Source organism: Bos mutus, chromosome 3, assembly GCF_027580195.1.
Source record: "Bos mutus isolate GX-2022 chromosome 3, NWIPB_WYAK_1.1, whole genome shotgun sequence".
In the NCBI taxonomy this organism is placed as follows: domain Eukaryota; kingdom Metazoa; phylum Chordata; class Mammalia; order Artiodactyla; family Bovidae; genus Bos; species Bos mutus.
In genome coordinates this window covers 58,027,843-58,049,746 of record NC_091619.1, presented here as the reverse complement: position 1 = coordinate 58,049,746, position 21,904 = coordinate 58,027,843, and the positions used below count along the sequence as shown (strand labels likewise).

At 39.1% G+C, this 21,904-nt stretch overlaps 2 protein-coding genes across 11 annotated transcripts in view; both read right to left on the bottom strand.

The window, feature by feature from the left end:
• The window catches only part of TTLL7 (tubulin tyrosine ligase like 7), a 151,868-nt gene that overhangs the window by 90,210 nt on the left and 39,754 nt on the right, over positions 1-21,904 (bottom strand). For 8 of the 10 annotated variants that reach the window (XR_011463688.1, XM_070367780.1, XM_070367788.1 and 5 more), the window contains exons 2-3: positions 5,837-6,036; positions 5,480-5,611 (exon numbers count right to left, since the gene is read on the bottom strand). Coding sequence is in view for 9 of the 10 variants with exons in the window: in XM_070367780.1 (XP_070223881.1) it covers positions 5,480-5,611; positions 5,837-5,861 (157 nt within the window). In the remaining variant the exon portion in view is untranslated. Of the gene's footprint in view, positions 1-5,479; positions 5,612-5,836; positions 6,037-8,021; positions 8,148-21,904 lie in introns of all 10 variants that reach the window. The other 2 variants (XM_070367782.1, XM_070367783.1) reach the window with 2 other exon arrangements.
• LOC138985981 (eukaryotic translation initiation factor 1) lies at positions 15,862-16,541 on the bottom strand. The gene has a single exon (XM_070364428.1). It carries the CDS (start codon positions 16,394-16,396, stop codon positions 16,055-16,057), a length of 342 nt encoding a protein of 113 aa, XP_070220529.1. The 5' UTR covers positions 16,397-16,541; the 3' UTR covers positions 15,862-16,054.

Below are 21,904 nucleotides of genomic sequence, written 5' to 3'. Positions count from 1 at the left end.
TCTTATATATGTATATTGTGTATATATATCAATTTTAGCTCACATTATTTTATCTGTAAAATTTCCTTTAGTTATAGAATAACCTTAATTTAGGTACAATGAATTATCTAAAGCTGGATTATACTCAACAGCAACAGAGAACTGCTTTTAGTTGGCACCCAAAATCCTTAGTTTCAATTTTCTGAGATATAACAGGTACACAATACTGTTAAAGAGCTTAATGATTATTCATAACTCAGTGAAAACACACACACAGCTGACACAACACCTCGACTCAGGAAAATGTACTTTTATGGCTTTTTCATGACCTTGGGCTAGGAACAAAAAGAAAGGATAAAAATAGTCCCTGATCATCAGACCCATCCTATACTTTCCACCTCCCTAATTCAAATTATTTTTAGCAGTAAAAACCAAGTCAGTTATACTGACACAGGATACAAAATAATAAAGCAGAATTATAGTAGAGATTTAGAAACTCTGGCCCTCACATCAGCTCCCAACCCTCTAATCCTAAACACAAAAAATATGTTGAGAGAAAATCTTGCTTTATAGATTCCATAATATTGGCTATAACAATTAACATATTGATATCTTTCTTCCAATGAATTTCAAATTTAGAATAAAGATCGGAAAATACTTAGGATAAATTTTGGGTTCCAGTAGAATTTGGAGTCTTAATATAATGGTGTAACTAGATAGGAGTGTTTCAACGCCTACTTTCCTTTTATTGCCCATAGATAGGAAGATATGGAGAAGGAAATGGCAACCCACTCCAGTGTTCTTGCCTGGAGAATCCCAGGGACAGGGGAGCCTGGTGGGCTGTTGTCTATGGGGTCGCACAGAGTCAGACACAACTGAAGCGACTTAGCAGTAGCAGCAGCAGGAAGATATAGTAAAAAGGGGTTAACTGTCTAAGTGTACTTGGCTCAAGTATAAAACTAATGACCAGACACCAGTTGGTCTCAAGTCCAAGGGACTCTTGATTTCTTTATGATAGTGGAGATAAAACAGGCTTTTTATGCAATAGTGCCTGGAACACAGGCATAATAATAGAAGAGGACAGTGACTGGAGACAAATGAGGTTAGGGAGAGGACTGTTGGTGTGAAGCTACTTTTTTCCATGAGCGCAGCTTGATAAGACTTGGGGTTGTTCTGAAGGCCCAGGTGACAGCATACAATACAAATTTGGGGAAACGGTTGTTCATCTCTCTGCCCCAGACTACCAAGCCGCATTGGCGTCCTGAGGCCCAGGAGCTTGTATGTCATCTAGAGCTCGTGGGGAGGGGGAGGACCGTAGTGACACAGCCTGGGAGAGTTCTTTTAACTGGCTCACAAACAGAAAACAATGTCAAGGTCAGAACCACAGCTCAGAAGCAGACGTGGTCCCAAGTACATGCAAGTCATTGTCCTAGTCCTCTGAAATCACTAGGAAGACCTTGATGAGAGAAACGACACTGGTGGTAGTTACGGACAGAGGGAGTATCAGATCAGATCAGATCAGTCGCTCAGTCATGTCCGACTCTTTGCGACCCCATGAATCGCAGCACACCAGGCCTCCTGACCTTCACCAACTCCCGGAGTTCACTGAGACTTACATCCATCGAGTCAATGATGCCATCCAGCCATCTCATCCTCTGGCGTCCCCTTCTCCTCTTGCCCCCAATCCCTCCCAGCATCAGAGTCTTTTCCAATAAGTCAACTCTTCGCATGAGGTGGCCAAAGTACTGGAGTATAATGAGCTACTAAAATGTGGATATTAATGTATACATGAGCTGGTGAGGATGGAACATTCAGGATACATAACAATGCTGGAAATAATCCATTCTTTCTCTAAATTCACAAAATCAAATTTGTAAGGTCAGTCTTATATAAATCTCTCCTACTATGAAATTCAAAGCTTGAAGAGCTAAAGAGTTGAACTTCAAAAAAATTATAATGTTGGGCATTAAACTGTCACTTTTTTTCAGCTAAGCTATCTACTCATATTTTTGTTTGAAATGAAATTTTAGAAATCAATTGGCATACTTTTAAGTATACCATCCTCCCTTGCATAGAAAAGAAATTCCTTTAACACGTCAGTTTCAAATACAAGGTTGTTAGCAGCCAAAGTCTAAATGCGTGCTTTTAAATGTTGGCCTTTTCAGAATGTAAAACAAAGTGAAAGTTGCTCAGTTATGTCTCACTCTTTGCAACCCCATGGACTATACAGTCCATGGAATTCTCCAGGCCAGAATACTGGAGTGGGTAGCCTTTCCCTTCTCCAGGGGATCTTCTCAACCCAGAGACTGAACTCAGGTCTCCCACACTGCAGGCGGATTCTTTACCAGCTGAGTCTTTTAGGAGTTCTCTTAAAAAAGGAAGTGAAATAATTGCCTCAATATATAATTTCTACCAAACCAAATTCCTTTATTGGTAAAAGAGAGATAACCACACCAACCATTTTTCTCACATTTCCCTTTGCATAATTAAGTACTCCCTTCTACAATCTGTCTTGTCCCCATTTACTAAAAATTGCCAAATATATGTTTCTCACAAATTTGGCCTACTTTTTTTTTTTTTTTTTGCCTTCACCCATAGAGCTTTCAGAAGCTGTTCAGGAGTTTTAAAATTAGGAATCCAAGTAACAACTCTCTGAATTTTAGATACAGAGGGTACTTTAATGTTATTCAATTTAAATTTTGATTCATATTTTATTTAGGCAGTATGATATAGTAAAAAGAACACTAAATTTGGAAGCAAATTAATTCAGGTTCAAGTTCTACTTTTGCCATCTGTGCAACCTGGAGGAAGTTGCTCTTACTGAGCTTTTATTTATTCAACTGTGCCTAAGGGGTGTTTTAAAAAGTAATAAAGTTTCATCATATATTAATTACAGGATTACTGTGACAGTGTAGTTCACCATTCCACAATGTGTCTCCATGAGAAATTATGGGAGAAATTTTTCTCAAGACTTAGCAATAGGAAAATTGCATTTCCCTTGAATAACCAGTATGGTTTTATCTTCTGACCACTGTGCATTCTATAGCTGATTATTTGCAATTATTAGCTTTGCTTGCTAGGCAGCTCAGAGTCAAATCCATATACATCTCTAACTATAGAGGATTTCATGGAATGTAGATTACATTCTGATCAACCACAAGCTTCATCCAATTTTATTATTTTTATTTTTCCTTATTTATTTTCTCACGGCTCTTAGCCACTTTAAATTCACTATTAGAGCAAGTAAAGTCAGAGGAAGTGGCAACAAGGGAGTAACACAGCTATTTCACCAGGTTATTTGGAAGATTAAATGAGGTAATTCATGTGAAAATATTTGGTCCATGGTTATAAAAGCATTAATAGTAAAACTGCTGCTGCTGCTGCTGCTAAGTCACTTCAGTCGTGTCCGACTCTGTGCGACCCCATAGACGGCAGCCCATCAGGCTCCCCTGTCCCTGGGATTCTCCAGGCAAGAATACTGGCAAGAATACTGGATGCATGAAAGTGAAAAGTGAAAGTGAAGTCTGCCATTTCCTTCCACAAGGGCAATGCACTTGGAACCCAAAGATGAAAGGCCATCAGGGAAAGGCTTCTGCAGCCCAAGGATCTTCTCCATATCGTGTCCAGTTCTCAGTTAATTCTTTTTGCAACCCCATGGACTGCAGCCTACCAGGCTCCTCCACCCATGGGATTTTCCAGGAAAGAGTACTGGAGTGGGGTGCCATTTCCTTTCCAAATAGTAAAACTAGTAGTGGTTAAAGTATTCTACATGAGGAAACAGGCAACATCAGGGAGAAAACACAAATGTCCTGACTATGGCTTAATCATCTTTCATTACATAATCCAACCTGTCAAATGAGCAGTAGTTAAATTACAAGAAGTAATCTGTTGCACATCACTAGGTTAAATAAGGGAAAGCAAGGTTGCATTATCTCCTGGACACATGGCCAATTGTCTCTTTCCCTCCCCTATACCTGGCTCTGTTTTCTCCCAGAAGTCTCTGGTCCAAGTATCCAAGTCTGACCAAGAAGGGATTTTGCTAAACACAACTGAGCAGGCTCAGCACAGAGGTCTGGAATCAGTATGAAGAAGGCTAATGCAACTTCAGTCCTTAGGAGTGACTGGGAACTACATCTAAAAACACTCTCCTCTAGATCAAGTTCCTTATAAATCCCACCACAATCTTAAAAGCAAACAAGATGGTAAGTTAACACCACTCCATCTATCACTTTGACAATGGTTACTCTTATTTTTTCAAGCTAGAAAATACCCTGCAAATAACTCACATTTCACTCTCCCACATTAACTTGATTTGAAGTTTTTCCTGTGAGGAATAGAGTATTAGGGGACCTCAATTCCTATGAAATATTCCACTGATTGCTGATGAACTTTGGTGAAATACTGTAAGTGGAAATGTGACTCTCAAAGATTAACAAGGGTAAGAATAATTAATATCATTGAGATTCATATGGTTTTCCTCAACTCTTTTAATGCAAAATTATTTGTTTAAAAAAGGAAGATTATTTGAGTACTTGTAGTAATGATGAGTTTCTCAATGCAATGCTGGGCAAGAATATCTTAATTTAAAGCAATTAATTCTTACCTATTCTCTCCAGTGCAAATACTGCTTACATGTAAAAACAATAAACTACACTACGCTACGCTAAGTCACTTCAGTCGTGTCTGACTCTGTGTGACCCCATAGACAGTAGCCTACTAGGCTCCCCCGTCCCTGGGATTCTCCAGGCAAGAACACTGGAGTGGGTTGCCATTTCCTTCTCCAATGCATGAAAGTGAAAAGTGAAAGTGAAGTCGCTCAGTTGTATCCAACTCTTAGCAACCCCATGGCCTGCAGCCTACCAGGCTCCTCCTTCCATGGGATTTTCCAGGCAAGAGTACTAGAGTGGGGTGCCATTGCCTTCTCCGAAAATAAATAAATAAATAAATAAACTATATAAATAAAAAGAAACAGTATCATCCAAATTATTTTTAAAGCATAGAGAGAAATATGTTGTTACACTATTTTTAAGTCAGTTTCTCATTGTTTAACATGAATCTCAAATTCTGCCGTTTTCAGTGTACATGTAATATTTTTAATCTGTTTTTAAAATTATTTACAAAATAATGAATGTTAAAAATAATTTTAGTCCCAAGTGAAAAATTCATTAGACTCATATAATTGTCCTAACTAATCACGTCTGTATTTCAAGATTAAAGCTAGAACTACTGTGTTTTACTGCTCATATTACTTTATACTTGACTTAAAAACTAAGCATTAAAATCATATATATTTAATCCAATCTCATCAATAGCTAGAGCTTTTTAGCTTCATTGATGTTCTATTTGGTTATTGACATGTTAAATATCTCATAAAAAAATTCTATAGAAGGCATACAAAAATCCATTAATAGAAGAAAAATCTCTGAATTTTTACATTGTTTTTAACATCAAATAGCTTTCCCAACAATTATGAAAATCTCACTATTCTGAAGAGACCTACCAATTTCAAACTTTGTCCCAGCAACATTTGCTGTAATGGTTCCCTTCTTTTTCTTCTTTCTGACTTTCCTTTTCATCGTGCTTTGATAAGGCAATTCTGTATTCAGATCCAGGGGAGTGGGTCCCTGAATAACTTTAAAAGAAATGTAAACCAACCAAATGTCATTGAAATAATAAGAACTCCACACCAAAGAACACAAATGCCCCTGCCCTCCCGCCCACCACGACAAGGTAAAAGTATAAATTCTTATTCTTTAAGGGTCCCCAGTTGATTTTTAATTCTTGGAAAGATTACCAGTGATGATCTATAAAATGTAGATCTATATAGTAGGTCCACATGTTAAATCAAGCTGCTTACCTCTTTCCTGAGGCAGAGATGGCATTCTTGTCTGTGCCAATCAACGAGCAGAGTGTGTTGCTGTACAAGCTCTTAGGAAACCTGGAAGACCCACATTAGTCTAAGTAGGATACGGCTCCAAATCACTGCAAGTTCCTATCATACTATCTTGGTGGGATCCTCAGATTTCAGGATACTGAAATTATGAGATAAGAAGGTACCTGCAGGAATTTTAAAACACAGGTATGTAGAAAACAACTCTTATGATTTTTTTTCTTCAATATATGTCAATACTCTTCTTTTTAAAAGTCAAGTGAAAAAAAAAAAAGAAAAAAAAAAGTCAAGTGAAGATGAAAGTTAATGTAGTCAATAAACAAATACAGTTAATTTATTAAACCTTATGCATAAGCAACAGTCCTCTGTTTTTAGAAGAACACAGTCTAAAGGAAACATATTTACATACAGTAAATAACATGATTTACACAAAGAAGAAAAAAAATAATATTATTCACTACCATTTATTGAACACTTTCTATTTCAGGCCACTTATACCACTTAATCTCTCAACAAAACTATAAGGTAGAAGCTTTTATCTCTAACAGGTAAATACGTTGAGCTCAGAAAGGACAAATCTTTACAAAGAAAGTAAGGGACAAAGTGGAGATTAAAATAGTATCTCTCTGATATCAGGACCCCATACAACCTTCAACTCAATGCCTGGAAGCCCAGCTGCAGCTCCCCTTTTAGTATGAAATGGTGAAATAAGTGCCAGGTTAGAGGCCACATGCTGACAGAATGGAGATGAAAAAATTCCCTTTTAAGGTGTGTGTCAGGGGAGGGAGTGGCTACATAAAACAGATCACATTTGAGTTATGCCTTTAAATACGAGAACAATTTTGAAAAGTAGAAAATGGGAGGAGTCATCACCAAAATGATCTTATTTGGGCACACAGAGGAACACAATAAAACATTTTGCAATGAATGAACTAATTTGATCTGGCCATGCCTCAATATGGCCTGTATTACATTTCACTTTTATTTTCATTATGTATGTATGAACCTAGGGGTTGCACCCTGACTATACTATACTATATTATCAGCTTTCTAATTTCTCCCATCATACACCAAGAATCTTGAATGTAAAATGTCTCCAAATATAATGAAAATTTATTAAACCTATCATAATAAACAAAGGTATGATATCAACACCTTTATCAAGAGATTATCAGGTTTATGAGAAATTCAGAAGTATTTGAAAATTCAGCTACATAAAATGTGACTCTTATAATTCACTCCCAACAGTCATTAAAAACAAGACTAATTATTAAAGAAAATTTAGAAGTTAGTTTGTTTTTAGGAATCATTTTCACTACAATAATTCTCTAGAATAATTCAAAATCAAAACTAGGGAAATATGATCTATTACAGAAACTGTGGGCAGGTACTATGTTAAGAATCTAAACTATTTTACCTCAGTAACAAACTTGGAACTTGGGTCTCATCTCCCCCAGTATTCCAGATACAGAAATTAAGGCTAAACAAGTTAACTAAATCAAGGTAAAACATCTTATAAAAAGAAAACCTAGGTTTTGAACCTAATTCTGTCTGATTATTCTGTTCATTGAGCCCCACTATTTTCAGGCAGCATGCTAATATACTATCTAGATGTACAAGAAGCTTGTGACCCTACTGCAGTCCATACTGCAAGATACGGGAGTATTCTGGGAATTCATGATACTTCAAACAGTGAAATCACAGTAAACATCCCTAACCAGATAATAGATCCCTATTCCAAGCTGGAAATAGACTGGATCATTTTTCAGAATAAAAGAAAGGAGTAGTCTGAAGTTCAGTTGATTTCTTTCTGGAACTTCTGATACCTGGAACTTCTGATACCTAGGTAACTATTTGAGTTTACAGGTCCTTATCCAGCACATTGTTATTGGAGTAAACAAAGATCCTCTTATAGTAACAGAGTGCTTATTACATTGAAAGTAGGTGACAAAGTCAACAAGAGTTCAAGAACAATATTTGCCTAACTATACTAACAATAAATCAATAATTGTTGTACACTGTAAAAGCAAATTTATTCATTTCTGACTTAAATAATGAGGCTCATAACTTCGATCTATATAGGGCTCAAAACAAGAACTGAGCTTCCCAGGTGGCACTAGTGGTAAAAAAAACGAAAAACAAAAGACCCCACCTGCCAATGCAGGAAACAAGAGATGTGGGTTCAATCTCTGTGTCGGAAAGATTCCTGAAGGAGGGCACGGCAAACAACTCCAGTATTCTTGGGCTTCCCTGGTGGCTCAGACGGTAAAGAATCCACCTGCAATGCGGGAGACCAGAGTTCGATCCCTGGATTGGAAAAATCCCCTGGAGGAGGGCATGGCAATCCACTCCAATATTCTTGCCTGGAGAATCCCCATAGACAGAGGAGCCTGGTGGGCTACAGTCCACGGGGTCTCAAAGAGTTGGACAAGACTGAGCGACTAAGCACAGCACACAAAACAAGAACTACTATTCCTTCCCCCAACCACACAAGAATTAAAGGCCTTAAAATTATTCTCTCCATAGATAACGCTTAATTCCATTTATGGTTTGGTGAATAACAAGAAAAGTGCTCTAACGAATTCCAGGACTTCATTCTGTCATTCAATTCTAACCATTTCACTTCATTCTAAACAAGAGATGTGAGATGACAGATTGATCACATCACTCAGACAATCCCATGGCTACCTACTTTCCAAAAGGAGAAGCATGTTTCAGTTACCTCTGAAATAACCCAACAGTTTCTGAAGTTTGGCTACAAAGTAAAATCACCTGGGGCCTTTTGAAAATCCTGGTATCCTGGCCACACCCTAGACCCAGGTGAGGCTTAAGCAGCAGCATTTGTTGTTGTTCAGTCCCAGACCCCAAGGACTGCAGCATGCAAGGCTTCCCTGTCCATCACCAACTCCTGGAGCTTGCTCAAACTCTTGTCCATTGAGTCAGTGATACCATCCAACTATCTCATCCTCTGTCATCCCTTTCTCCTCCTGCCTTAAATCTTTCCCAGCATCAGGGTCTTTTCCAATGAGTCAGTTCTTCATATCAGGTGGCCAAAGTATTGGAGCTTCAGCTTCAGCATCAGACCTTCCAATGAATAATAAGGGTTGATTTCCTTTAGAATTGACTGGTTTGATCTCCTTGCAGTCCAAGGGACTCTCAACAGTATTCTCCAGCACCACAGTTCAAAAGCATCAGTTCTTCAGGGTCCAACTCTCACACCTGTACCTGACTACTGGGAAAACCATAGCTTTGATTAGACAGAGCTTTGTTGGCAAAGTAACGTCTATGCTTTTTAATATGCCATCTAGGTTTGTTATAGCTTTTCTTCCAAGAAACAAATGTCTTTTAATTTCATGGCTGCATTCACCATCTGCACTGATTTTGGAGCCCAAGGAAATAAAGTCTATCACTGTTTCCATTGTTTCCCCATCTATTTGCCATGAAGTGATGGGACCAGATGCCATGATCTTAGTTTTCTGCATATTGAGTTTTAAGCCAGCTTTTTCACTCTCCTCCTTCACCTTCATCAAGAGGTTCTTTAGTTCCTCTTCACTCTCTGCCATAATGGTGCTATCATCTGCATATCTGAGGTTACTGTTATTTCTCCTGGCAGTCTTGATTTCAGCTTGTGCTTCATTCAGCCTGACTTTTCACATGATGTAGTCCGCATGTAAAGTTAAATAAACAGGGTGACAATATACAGCCTTGATGCACTCCTTTCCCAGTTTGGAACCAGTCCATTGTACCATGTCTGGTTCATGCTGTTGCTTCTTTACCTGCATACAGGTTTCGGGCAGGCAGGTGGTCTGGTATTCTTATCTCTTTAAGAATTTTCCAGTTTGTTGTGATACACACAGTCAAAGGCCTTAGCATAGTCAGTGAAGCAGAAGTAGATGTTTCTCTGGAATTTTCTTGCTTTTTCTATGATACAATGGATGTTGGCAATTTTTAAAACTCTGTAAGTGAGTCTGGTGTGTAGCTAAGGCTGACAACCTCTGCTGTAAGCACACAACTGCACTAAAGCAAATAGTAGTTAATTAAAACATGAAAGTGAAAGTGTTAGTTGCTCAGTTAGTCACTCAGCCTTGTCTGACTCTGTGACCCCACAGACTATAGCTGACCAGGCTCCTCTGTCCACGGAATTCTCTGTGCAAGAATACTCGAGTGGGTAGCCATTCCCTTCTCCAGTGGATCTTCCTAACCTAGGATCAAACCTGGGTCTCCTGCCTTGCAGGCAGATTCTTTACTGTCTGAGCCAGGAGGGAAGCCCCAATTACAAGGTAAACATATATAGTTTTAAGAAAAATGTCAAACAAAGACAAAAACATTTATAACTGTATGAAAAGGTCAAATAGGTAAAAGTCGTCTATAAAAATCCTCATATCTAGTTCAAATAAACAAGTTAGGAGAAAAAAGAATTAGGAGATCAGCAGAAATTGATTTCTAACACAATTTTATTTTGCAAGTAAAGAAGCCATTTCCAAGAGAAATCAAGTTACCAAAATTTCAAGGAAATAGTAACTTTAAATGTAGAACACCTAGTGCTACCATGCAAAACAAAACTGCGTTAACACTGGAACACAAAGATGCTGATACACCATGACAGTACCCTTTCTGCACAATGCTTCCCACATTTCTACCCATCACTTAAAATCCACATTAATTTCTGCTTTTTCCTTAAAGTTTCTTCCGCTCGTGGCTGAAGAAATTCATTTCTCCCTCTTCTGGTCTATCAGAGACCATTCGCATCCCTGTCATAGCATCAATCACAAACCAAGAAACAGCTCCATGAAAACGGTGGTTCTCTTCTATCCTGTTCATTCCTCCACTCCCAGGCCCTGAAATAGTGCCTAACATAGTGCTCAATAAGAGCTTGTTCCTGAATTTAAAGAAAATAATCAATTAACTAATGACACCTGGGAATAAGATGAGGTGGTTATGGAGCTCCAAGAAGCAATATGTATAACTTTTATATTTTTAAGCGAAAAAAGCAAAGTACATAAAAGTTCACATTTCTGTAAAATGATGGATGTGTGCATAGAGCAGTGGTGGCCTTTTGTATTAATATCTAGGGGCAGAGCCAAGGAAGTCTTCCATGTATACCCTTTAGTACCCAAAGCATGTATCACCTATTCAAAAAGTTAAATACATGTGATAAAAGTTTGTGTCAACATTATCATGTTGAGAATAAAAATATTCAAATTTTATATTTCAGTTAGATGAAAGAATACGGTAGAAAGAGCTCTGAGCAAGAAGTCAGTTAGAATTCTTACCTTTACCCTGCCATTTACCAGACAGATGACTTACTTTCTTAATAAGGAGAAGGAAAGAACTGATTCTTTCCAGCCCTAAAGTCTAAAATGTCAACCAGTTGAGGATGCTGTTTTGTATGACAACATGATGAAGACATGTAGAAAACAGGTGAACTGTGACCATCCCCAGTAATCCCCCCAGTCTATGCCCTGGAGATGCTATACATGGGCTTTTTGTACATATTTGTGAAATTTTAGCTTACCATAAATTACTAAAATAATCTAACAAAAAAGGTCAGTTGGAATCAAAATTAGAGCTGAATTGAAAATACATAAAATAATGTCAAGTAAAAATGTGATAAAAGGGCATTTCCTGGGGTCCAGTGGTTAGGACTAGGGGCTTTCACTACTGGTGCCAGGGTTGAATCCCTGCTCCAGAAACTAAGATCCCACAAGCCACACAGAGTGGCCCAAGGAAAAGGAAGAAAAGTTGTTTTTCTGGTAATGAGAAGAAGGAGAAGAGACTCAAACAAACCAGTACCTACTGTACACTAACCACTTTCACATACCTTTATGTGTAATATTTAGTCCATACAAAGAACTTTTGATTCTAATATTACATTTGGTAAAGTTTATATTCCATGGCAAGTAACTTGCTCAAAGTCACATCTTAACAGGTGACAATGAAGTGGTTTGTCTCTAAAGTCCATGTTCTTTCCCACTTTTTGTGCTACTTTCAAAACTCAAAATATGTCTTTAAACATATTAAGGACGTCTCAAAGAAGCTTAACTCTGTTTGACTGGAACTATTTTAAAAGCTAGGGAATGAGAGCCAGAGAATCAAACTGCGATTTAAAATGTGGTTGAGATCACAAAGTCCTAGCAGATTTAGTCTCTCTTTTTGGATACCCTACGCAGCTGGTGGTACCCAGATCACCTTCCTGTTTCCCTTCATGAATGTATTGCAATTCAACCAATATTGTTATGGATCAGGTACTGTTCTCAGTAAATAAAATGGATTTAACAGTTTTCTTTCTTTGTGGTGTTTGCATTATACTTCAGGAGAGACAAATAACAACAGCAAACCTTAAATAAGTAAACTTGAGAAAATGCTAAGCTCTATGGAGGAAAAAAAACAGAGCTGGTAGTTAGGATTTCAAGAGTGTGGTAGAGGCAGGGCAGCGGGGAGGATGAAGTTTTGTAATTTTAAATATTGTACCCAGACAGGCCTTACTGGGGATGATTTACCAAGGAGGGCAATGACTTGTTATCACAAACGGAGTTGATAAAAATATCATGCATAAGTGCAGATACGGGCACGTAAGCATGGACGGATGTGAACATATATAATAAGGAGGAAATGAAGAAACTGACGACTTTCTGGATACTGAACAATCTTTAAGCCCTTCAAAGTGACTCCTCTTCCTAAACCTTAGTTTTCCTATGTCTTTATTCTCTACATTAATTTTTATATTACTATTTTCACACTGACCAGGGGTGGAACAAATATGTGTCACAATGCTTGTAACTGGTTTTACATACTTTTGAGAGTGAGATCTCAATCACTCCCTCCACCGTGTGTCCCCAGCTTGTACTGACATTAGATTGTGACACACTCCTCAGGACTCTCTCTGGTTCTCGGCTCCTAGTATCACAGTTTTGTGAATCTAGCTCAGTCCTAACCCCACTTCCATAATTTGAGTTCTCAAAACTCATTTAAAAAAAATCTGTATTATCCAGTTCAGGCTATGTAATGCTGAAATAATCTCAGGCGTTTAAAACAACTAGGTCTATTCCTTGATGCTACATATAAACCAAAGACTGGCAGGGTGCTCCACATATCATATCACACAGAAGCCTGAGCTGTCAGAACAGCCATCGTCCTAACAATAACAATGTGCCAGAGGGAAAGAGAGTTTTGGAGGATCTTATCCAGGCAACCAATGACAGAATTTCTGCTCACAATTCAACAGCCTGAAGCAGTCACATGACCACAGTGAACAAGAGTTAGGAAGTGCTATCATATAAAATGACTAGCAGGGGGAAAAAAGCTAGTAAATAACACTAAGAACCACCACAGACTCAAACTTTGATTACTCTCTATTTGAACCTAGTACTATTTTATAGTTCTCCATAGCTCCACTTCATAGTATTCTCCCCTGCCTAGAAAAATAAATAGCTGAAGATTCTGTATTGAGTCCAGTCTCCTTAGATGTATTACATTCTAAATTAGACTGTTGAAAATTTAGGTCCAACTCTGATTCGTGAGCAATGTGATGGGAGTCACTGGAGGATTTAAAGAGGAATATATTGTGTTGTGTGCTCAGTCATGTGCAACTCTTTGAGACCCTATGGATGATAGCCTGCCAGGTTCCTCTGTCCATGTGTCTTTTCAGGCAAGAATACTGGAGTGGGCTGCCATTTCCTCCTGCAGGGGATCTTCCCAATTCAGGGATGGAAACTGTGTCTTCTGTATCTCCTACATTTCCAGGAGATTCTTTACTGCTGAGCCATCAGGAAAGCCCCCAAAGAGGAGTAACATAATCCAAATTTCTTTTTGGTAGGTTATACCAGCAGTTATTGTGGAGAATGGATGGAAAAGGGGCAAGAGTGAACAGGCAGTTTCAAGAGTTACAAAACTCCGGGAGACAGATGCTAAGAGCTTGATCATGGACGAAGCAACAGACACAGGAAGAAAGAATAGGGTTACTACAGAAGAACAGCAGAACCTGGTGATCAAGAAGGAAGTTATCTCGGATGACACAGTTCTCTGCCTTATGAGAACTGAGCAGAAGACGGCACCATTCATCTAGAGAAGGCAGAAAGAAGAGCCACTTTGAGGGATGAGATGATTACAATTTTACATTTGTAGAAAAGGATGGATGGAAAAAAATGGAAAATAAGACAAAAGAATTTGTGATGACTAAAGATAAGGAAAACATCCACTTTTATAAATAAAATGCTTTTAGTTAAACACAAAAAGGTCCCTTCTGAAGCATAACTGCTCCTATTTCTGTGCTCTCTGCCAGAAAACAATAATAGATTTTCAAAATGCCCAGCTGTCTGACGAGTGAACAAATGACATCACCCAAACAACTGTCATAACAATAATGCATTGCCACCACTCATTGTGTGTACAAATTAAAAGGATTTTTAGAGAAGCTACATACTCCCTGAACATAGAAGCTTTTGTCTCCCTTTCTCAGACTGGGTATATTTTCAAAAGCTAGTTCTGTAGTGTGTTCTAGACCTTAAAAAAACCATTTAATCAACCATTTGTAAAGACCCAAATGAGAGTCTTAACATAATGCGACATTATATAAGAATAAACAGAAAAGTATTTATTCATTCTAGCAACAATTAATATTGACCTTGAGCAACAGGGGTAACTCCCACTAATGTACTGCATATTTATATTTCAAATTGCCTTAGCCTGCTTAGTATCTGCTCAGTGTTTATAATTAAATTACAGCACCCATACAAAATTCCACTAAGCTCTGTGGAATCCCTGGTATTTGGAATTTAGTGTAGTATGACATGAAGAAATTGGGATTGATAAATAGGTAATGATAATACAGCACACCTTGCAAGCATTGTTTTCCTTATTAATAGCTGTATTTCCAGTACTTATGATAATGAGAAAGACAAAAAGCTCACTCAAAAATGTTGAACTAAATAAAGTTCAAAGCCAGTATCAGCTATAAGTCAGATATTAAAGTGACAGATGACAGGCTGATTACATAATATAGCCATCAAATGCTAAAGGACAGTTAAAAACTGCTTTGGGTACATTTCTCCTAGAATATAATGTTGCAGTTCTATACAATTCTCCAGTAACCTAAAAGAAAGTCTCACTTGCTCCCTAGGAGTAACACATTATGTTATCAATTAACTTGTAAATATGTCATTCACTTTTGTAAATCCATTTGCCCCTTTCATTTCCCCACCCTGCAAAGAGCTGTACCATATCTAACATAGTTGAATCTCGCATCCCCAAAATACTCAACCCATGCTGGGCTTCCCTGGCAGCTCAGCTTGTAAAGAATCTGTCTGAATGCAGACCCCAGTTGGATTCCTGGGTCGGGAAGATCCACTGGAGAAGGGATAGGCTACCCACTCCAGTATTCTTGGGCTTCCCTGGTGGCTCATCTGGTAAAGAATCTGCCTGCAATGTGGGAGACCTGGGTTGGGAAGATCCCCTGGAGAAGGGAAAGGCTACCCACTCTAGTATTCTGGCCTGGAGAATTCCATGGATTGTATAATCCATGGGGTCACAAAGAGTGGGACACAGATGAATGACTTTCACTTTCACTTTCATGCTGACTCCACAAACACTTCTATCTTGTTCCAAGCTATAAACTTGTAACTAGAGGTTCTTTGGACCCATCTTTCCATTTCAGTAACCTATACCACACAATGAAAGAAAGGGACTGGGGGAAGTGGAGAATTTTTAAAATATCCGGTTCTCTCTTCCCTGCCAGAAAATGCACAATAGATACCAAAATGCACAGCTGGTGAACAAATGACATCACCCAAAAGTTATCTGATGCCAGCATTCTAGTTCAAAACTTAACTGTTTAGCTTCTGCTGAAAACCTGGCATGTCTCTTATGTTTCTTTTCTTGGGCAAAGGCATCATTACTGTCAAGTAAATCAAAATCATCTTTATCTCTTTCTTGGACTTCCGTGTTTGATACTCATTCAATGCACACCCTATAGCCAATTTTAGGGTATATATTAGTTCTTTTTTTTTTTTTTTTTTGGCTCTTTTCAGTTTATTGCATGAAGGAGTTACACTAGTCCAAGTTAAAAGCAGACCCCAAATGGATACATTATACAAGCTGTGAGGTTTTTAAACTTGTGACAAGGGACAGAAGGGAAATTCTACTCATTGCAAGGAAATCCTCACTTAAGCTTCAGTGAGCCAAAAGCACTTAAAACCCATGAACCTTCAGCTGGTCGTCCTTAGCCAGTCCAATCTCTACCAGGAACTGGCATATGTTCTTGCGCTGGTCACCCTGTAGCTGAATTACTTCTCCATATTCTGGATGCTCAATTACAGTACCATTGCAGGCAAATTTCTTCTTAAACGCCTTCACTAGTTTCTTTTTATCGTAATCATCAGCGATCCCTTGGACAGTAGTAAGGGTCTTCCTGCCGTTTCTCTGTTGAATTCTTATATGGATATAATCCTCAGTGCCAGCAGGAAGCAGATCATCACCCTTACTTGCATCAGCAAAGGGGTCGAAAGAGTGGAGGTTCTGGATAGCGGACATACGATACGATTCCTTTTCCTCGGTGGAAACGGCCTGCGGAAGGCGGCGGCGGGAGAAGGCGGGCAGGGGGGACGGAGCGTCGGGAAGCGAGGGGGCTCAAGGGGAGGCTGCTGAGTCCTCGGCGGCGGCTCAGTGACTGGGGCCTATATTAGTTCTTTATTCATCTTACTATATACTTCTAAAATGTGTTTTAAGTCTTAAGTGTATAAAATGCATTGGGTTGTTAAGCCTCTGATGTCATCCATATCAGTTAGTAAGTTAACACATGAAGAAAGACTATTAGCTACCTAATAGCCTTTCACTAGTTCTTCCTTGGAGAAGGCGATGGCACCCCACTCCAGTACTCTTGCCTGGAAAATACCATGGACGGAGGAGCCTGGTAGGCTGCAGTCCATGGGGTTGCAAAGAGTCAGACACGACTGAGTGACTTCACTTTGACTTTTCACTTTCATGCATTGGAGAAAGAAATGGCAACCCACTCCAGTGTTCTTGCCTGGAGAATCCCAGGGACGGGGGAGCCTGGTGGGCTGCCGTCTACGGGGTCGCATAGAGTCGGACACGACTGAAGCGACTTAGCAGCAGCAGCAGTTCTTCCTTACTAAGTCATCTGAGTAATTATTAGATGTGGCATTGTGCCGATCTAAATAGCTACATTTCCCAGACTTTGTTACAGGTATACATGGCCATGTGACCAAGTTCTGGCCAGTGAGTGTAGGTGAAAGTTGTTGAGCGAAACTTTCCAGTAAAGGGAGGTAGACAAGTGATGGACACTCATTTATTTTCTTTCTTCCTTCCATCCTGAAATGCAAATGTGATTACATAAAGTGCCAAAAATCAAGAGAAATAAGAGGAGACTTCATTATACGTTTCCTCTATGAGGTAACTGTCTCCAAGGCAGCAGCTTTAAAAATGTCTTTTAATTTACATATTCTTCAATGTCAAACACAGAGCCTGGAACATAGGAGCTAAACTGCTGAGCTTCCATATCAGAGAGATAAAATTGTATGGGAGATTTTGAACTTAACAAAGAGTACTCACAGATATAGAGAACAAATAATGGTTACCAGTGATGAGGGAGGGGAGGGTCAACATAGGGGTGAGGGAGTGGGAGATACAAACTATCGGGTGTAAGATAGGCTGCAAGGATGTGCTGCACAACTGGGAAGATAGCCAATATTTTGTAACAGCTGCAAATGGAGTGTAACCTTTAAAACTGTATATTCTTTTAAATTTCTACTGTATTAATTTCTAGAATCAGGTAAATTTGTCACAGTGGTCAAGCCCCTCTAAATTAAATTAAATCCCAGTAAAATTAAGCCATAGTCTTAGAGTCATGCAGTCCAAGTGTAGAAAATCCATATGAAAGAAAAGAAAATGCGCAAACCTAGTTCATATAATGCTCTGTATCCCCCAGCAGCTAAACTAAGCTGGGTGTGTCACTATAAGATCTTAAGGATAGAAGGAATAATAAGACTATTTTATTTCTAGATCATTACACAAGGTGTAAAGAGAATTTACAAGAACAGCTTTTGGAAAGAAGTAAAATACTAATAGCTTAACTAATTAAACTTAACTATATTTTAATAAGTTTGGCTCATTTTAAAATAAGACTCTTTCCCCAGAGTCATTCCAGACCTTTAAAAACACTATCTGGCACCACAATCTTTGCTGTGAAACCAGTCCTTTTATAGAATTGCAAAGAAACAAAACTATTTTTGTCCTTCATTCTAAAAACAATAACAATGCAGAATAGAATTAGTGCCCAAAGTTAACCAGTGCTCAATAATATAATACCCACAGACACTAAACTTTCCAATATTATAAATTTCTTTTTTAATAATTCTTTCTTCTCTTGACCTCTACTTTCCCTTCTCACCCAGAATAAATAAATACTATTGAGATGTATCACTACTCTGTTTAAAAGTTTAGTTACCCTCCATTATTTCATTACATTTCTAATTAGAAATGTAGGCAATAAACATCTTTTAACACTCACTGTTTCGAAGGTGTTAATCGCTCATTCATGTCTGACTCTCTGTAATCCCATGGACTGCAGTCCTCCAGGCTCCCCTATCTATGGAATTCTCCAGGCAAGAATACTGGAGTGGGTAGCCATTTTCTTCTCCAGAGGATCTTCCTGACCCAGGGATCGAACCTAGGTCTCCTGAATTGAAGGCAGATTCTTAACTGTCTAAGCCACTTTTACTAGGTGCCATATTGAGAAAAAATAAATGTGTCCTGCCTTCGACAAACACATTTATCCTTCAGAAAAGTAGGTTAGCATATCCAAAACTACCTAAAAGATAAGAACTCATCTAAAACAAACTGAAATTCTGATTATTTCAACAGAAATATACTTAATGAAAGTCGACCCTAAGAATCGGTAAAATTAAACATATAACCATAAGTTCACAACATGCACCTCAGTGTTATAAATTTACTATTATACAAAATTAATGAAGTTGATTTTCTGTGGTGCCTCAAAGGATTTAGCTTTATTATTTTTAATGTTACCTCGTATTCAAACTAACCCATATACAGGAGATCAAGATAGCAGTGTATGGGGGGGTGTGGAGCTCACCTTTCCCTCCACAAATACAACTACGAGTGCAATAATTCTCATGGGAAACTAACTAGAACCTACAGAAGGACTCCTATATAACCAAGGCTGTGAAAAAGATTTACACAGCATTGTGTAGGATGGGAAGAAACACTTCAGGTTGGACCTCTGCCCCTGAGAGAATTAAGAAGGAAAGGGACATCACACAGATGGAGCTTGTCCTGGGGAATGAGTGGGTCAAGCCCAGACTGGATATCCCAGTCCTGGGGTCCAAAGCACAGAGACAAGCCACCTTGACTGCATAGGGAACTGCAGGGACAGATAAAACAGGAAGCCCAGACTCCACTGATGAGAAGTGCACCAGTGCTGGTGTGTCCCAGGGCCAAAGAGGGCAAAAGAGGTCTGCCCTGGCAACTACTGCCTCTCCGCTGGCCAGTCTGAGCCAAGTGAACACTCCAGCCTCCCTCATCCATGCCACAGCTTGACACTGAATCTACAGCAGCCAGGACCTGGGAAAAGACTTGATCTAGGGATGCAGAGATGATCCAGGGGCCTAGGAAGTGGCCCAGGTGGGGCAGCTGCAGGGGCTACTGTTGGTGCTTACACAAACAGCATGCCCCAGAAGCAGCCCAAACTCCTGGCACCATGGCCACCTGAATTTCTGAGACCTCCTTGCACCACCCAGTCCTAGTTGGGTAAATGTTCTGGCCCATCCACTCTATGCCACAGACTAGCAATGGACCTGGAGAAGCCACCACAGGGGAAAAGAGGACTGGAAGCTGCATCTAAGCAGAACCACAGATACTTACATAAGCAGCGGATCAGAGCTCTGTGGACTTACCTGGTGGCTCAGATGGTAAAGAATCTGCTTGCAACACGGGAGACCCAAGTTCGATCCCTGGGTCGGGAAGATCCCTTGGAGGAGGGAATGGCTACCGTTCCAGTCTTCTTGCCTGGAGAATTCCATGGAGAGAGCAGCCTGGCAGGCTACAGTCCATGGGGTCACAAAGAGTCGGATATGACTGAGCAACTGAGTGCACACATGCTCTCACACATACAAAGGAACAGAAAGATATCCACTCTTGGATTGGAAGAGTTAATATTGGTAACATGGCCATACTACTGAAAGCAATCTATAGATTTAACACAACCCCTATCAAAATACTCATGATATTTTCTAAAGAATGAGAATAAATAAATCTAAAATACATATATAGCAGCACAAAAGACCCAGGATTGCCAAAACAATTTTGAAAGAAAAAAAAAAGAAGAAGAAGCTGGAAGTATATCCCTCCTAGACTTCAAACAACACTACACAGCTACAGTAATAAAAACAGCATGCTATTGGCACAAAAACAGACACAAAGATCAATGAAATAGAATAGAGAGCCCAGAAATAAACCCATGTACCTATGGTCAACTGATCTACAATAAAGGAGACAAGAACATACAATGGAAAAAAGACAGTCACTTCAACAAGTGGTGATGAGAAAACTGTACAATCATATGCAAAATAATGAAATGAGAACATTCTTTCACACGATATACAGAAATAAACTCAACATGGTTTAAAGACTTACATATAAGACAAGAAATCATCAAACTCCTAGAAGTGAACAGAGATGGAACACTTTTTTAAATAAATTGTAGCAGTATTTTCTTGGATAAGTATAAGGTAAAAGAAATAAATTCAAAAATATACAAATGGAATCTAAGTTTAAAAGCTTTTTGCATAGAAAAGGAAACTATCAACCAAATTAAACGACAGACTATGGAATGAGAGAAAATATTTGCAAATGATGTGACTGACAGTGGGTTAATATTCAAAATATACAACCAACTCTTACAACTCAATATCAAAAATACAAACAACCCTATCCAAAAATGGACAGAAGACCTAAAGAGTCACCTTTCCAAAGAAAACATTCAGATGTCTAACAGACATACAAAAAGTTGTTCAACACGGCTAATTGTTAGAAAAATACAAATCAAGACAATGAGGTATCACCTCACACCTGTCAGAATGGCTACCATCAAAAAGTCTACGAATAATAAATGCTGGACAGGGTATGGAGAAAAGGGAACCATCACACACTGTTGATGGGAGTTCAGTTCAGTTCGGTTCAGTTCAGTTGCTCAGTCACATCCGACTCTTTGTGACACCATGAACTGCAGCACATGAGGCTTCCCTGTAATCACCAACTCCCAGAGCCTACCCAAACTCATGTCCATTGAGTTGGTGATGCCATCCAACCATCTCATCCTCTGTTGTCCCCTTTTTCTCCTGGCCTCAATCTTTCCCAGCATCAGGGTCTTCTAAAATGAGTCAGGTCTTTGCATCAGGTGGCCAAAGTATTAGAGTTTCAGCTTCAACATCAGTCTTTCCAGTGACCATCCCGGTCAGATCTCCTTTAGGATGGACTGGTAGGATCTCCTTGCTGTCCAAGGGACTCTCAAGAGTCTTCTCCAACACCACAGTTCAAAAGCATCAATTCTTCTGTGCTCAGCTTTCTTCACAGTCCAACTCTCACATCCATACATGACCACTGGAAAAACCATAGCCTTGACTAGACGGACCTTTGTTGGCAAAGTAATGTCTATGCTTTCTAATATGCTGTCTATGTTGGTCATAAATTCCCTTCCAAGGAGTAAGTGTCTTTTAATTTCATGGCTGCAATCACCATCTGCAGTGATTTTGGAGCCCAAAAAAATAGTCAGCCACTGTTTCCACTGTTTCCCCATCTATTTGCCATGAAGTGATGGGACCAGATGCCATGATCTTAGTTTTCTGAATGTTCACTCTCCACTTTCACTTTCATCAAGAGGCTCTTTAGTTCTTCTTCACTTTCTGCCATAAGGATGGTGTCATCTGCATATCTGAGGTTATTAATATTTCTCCTGGCAATCCTGATTCCAGCTTGTGCTTCTTCCAGCCCAGCGTTTCTCAT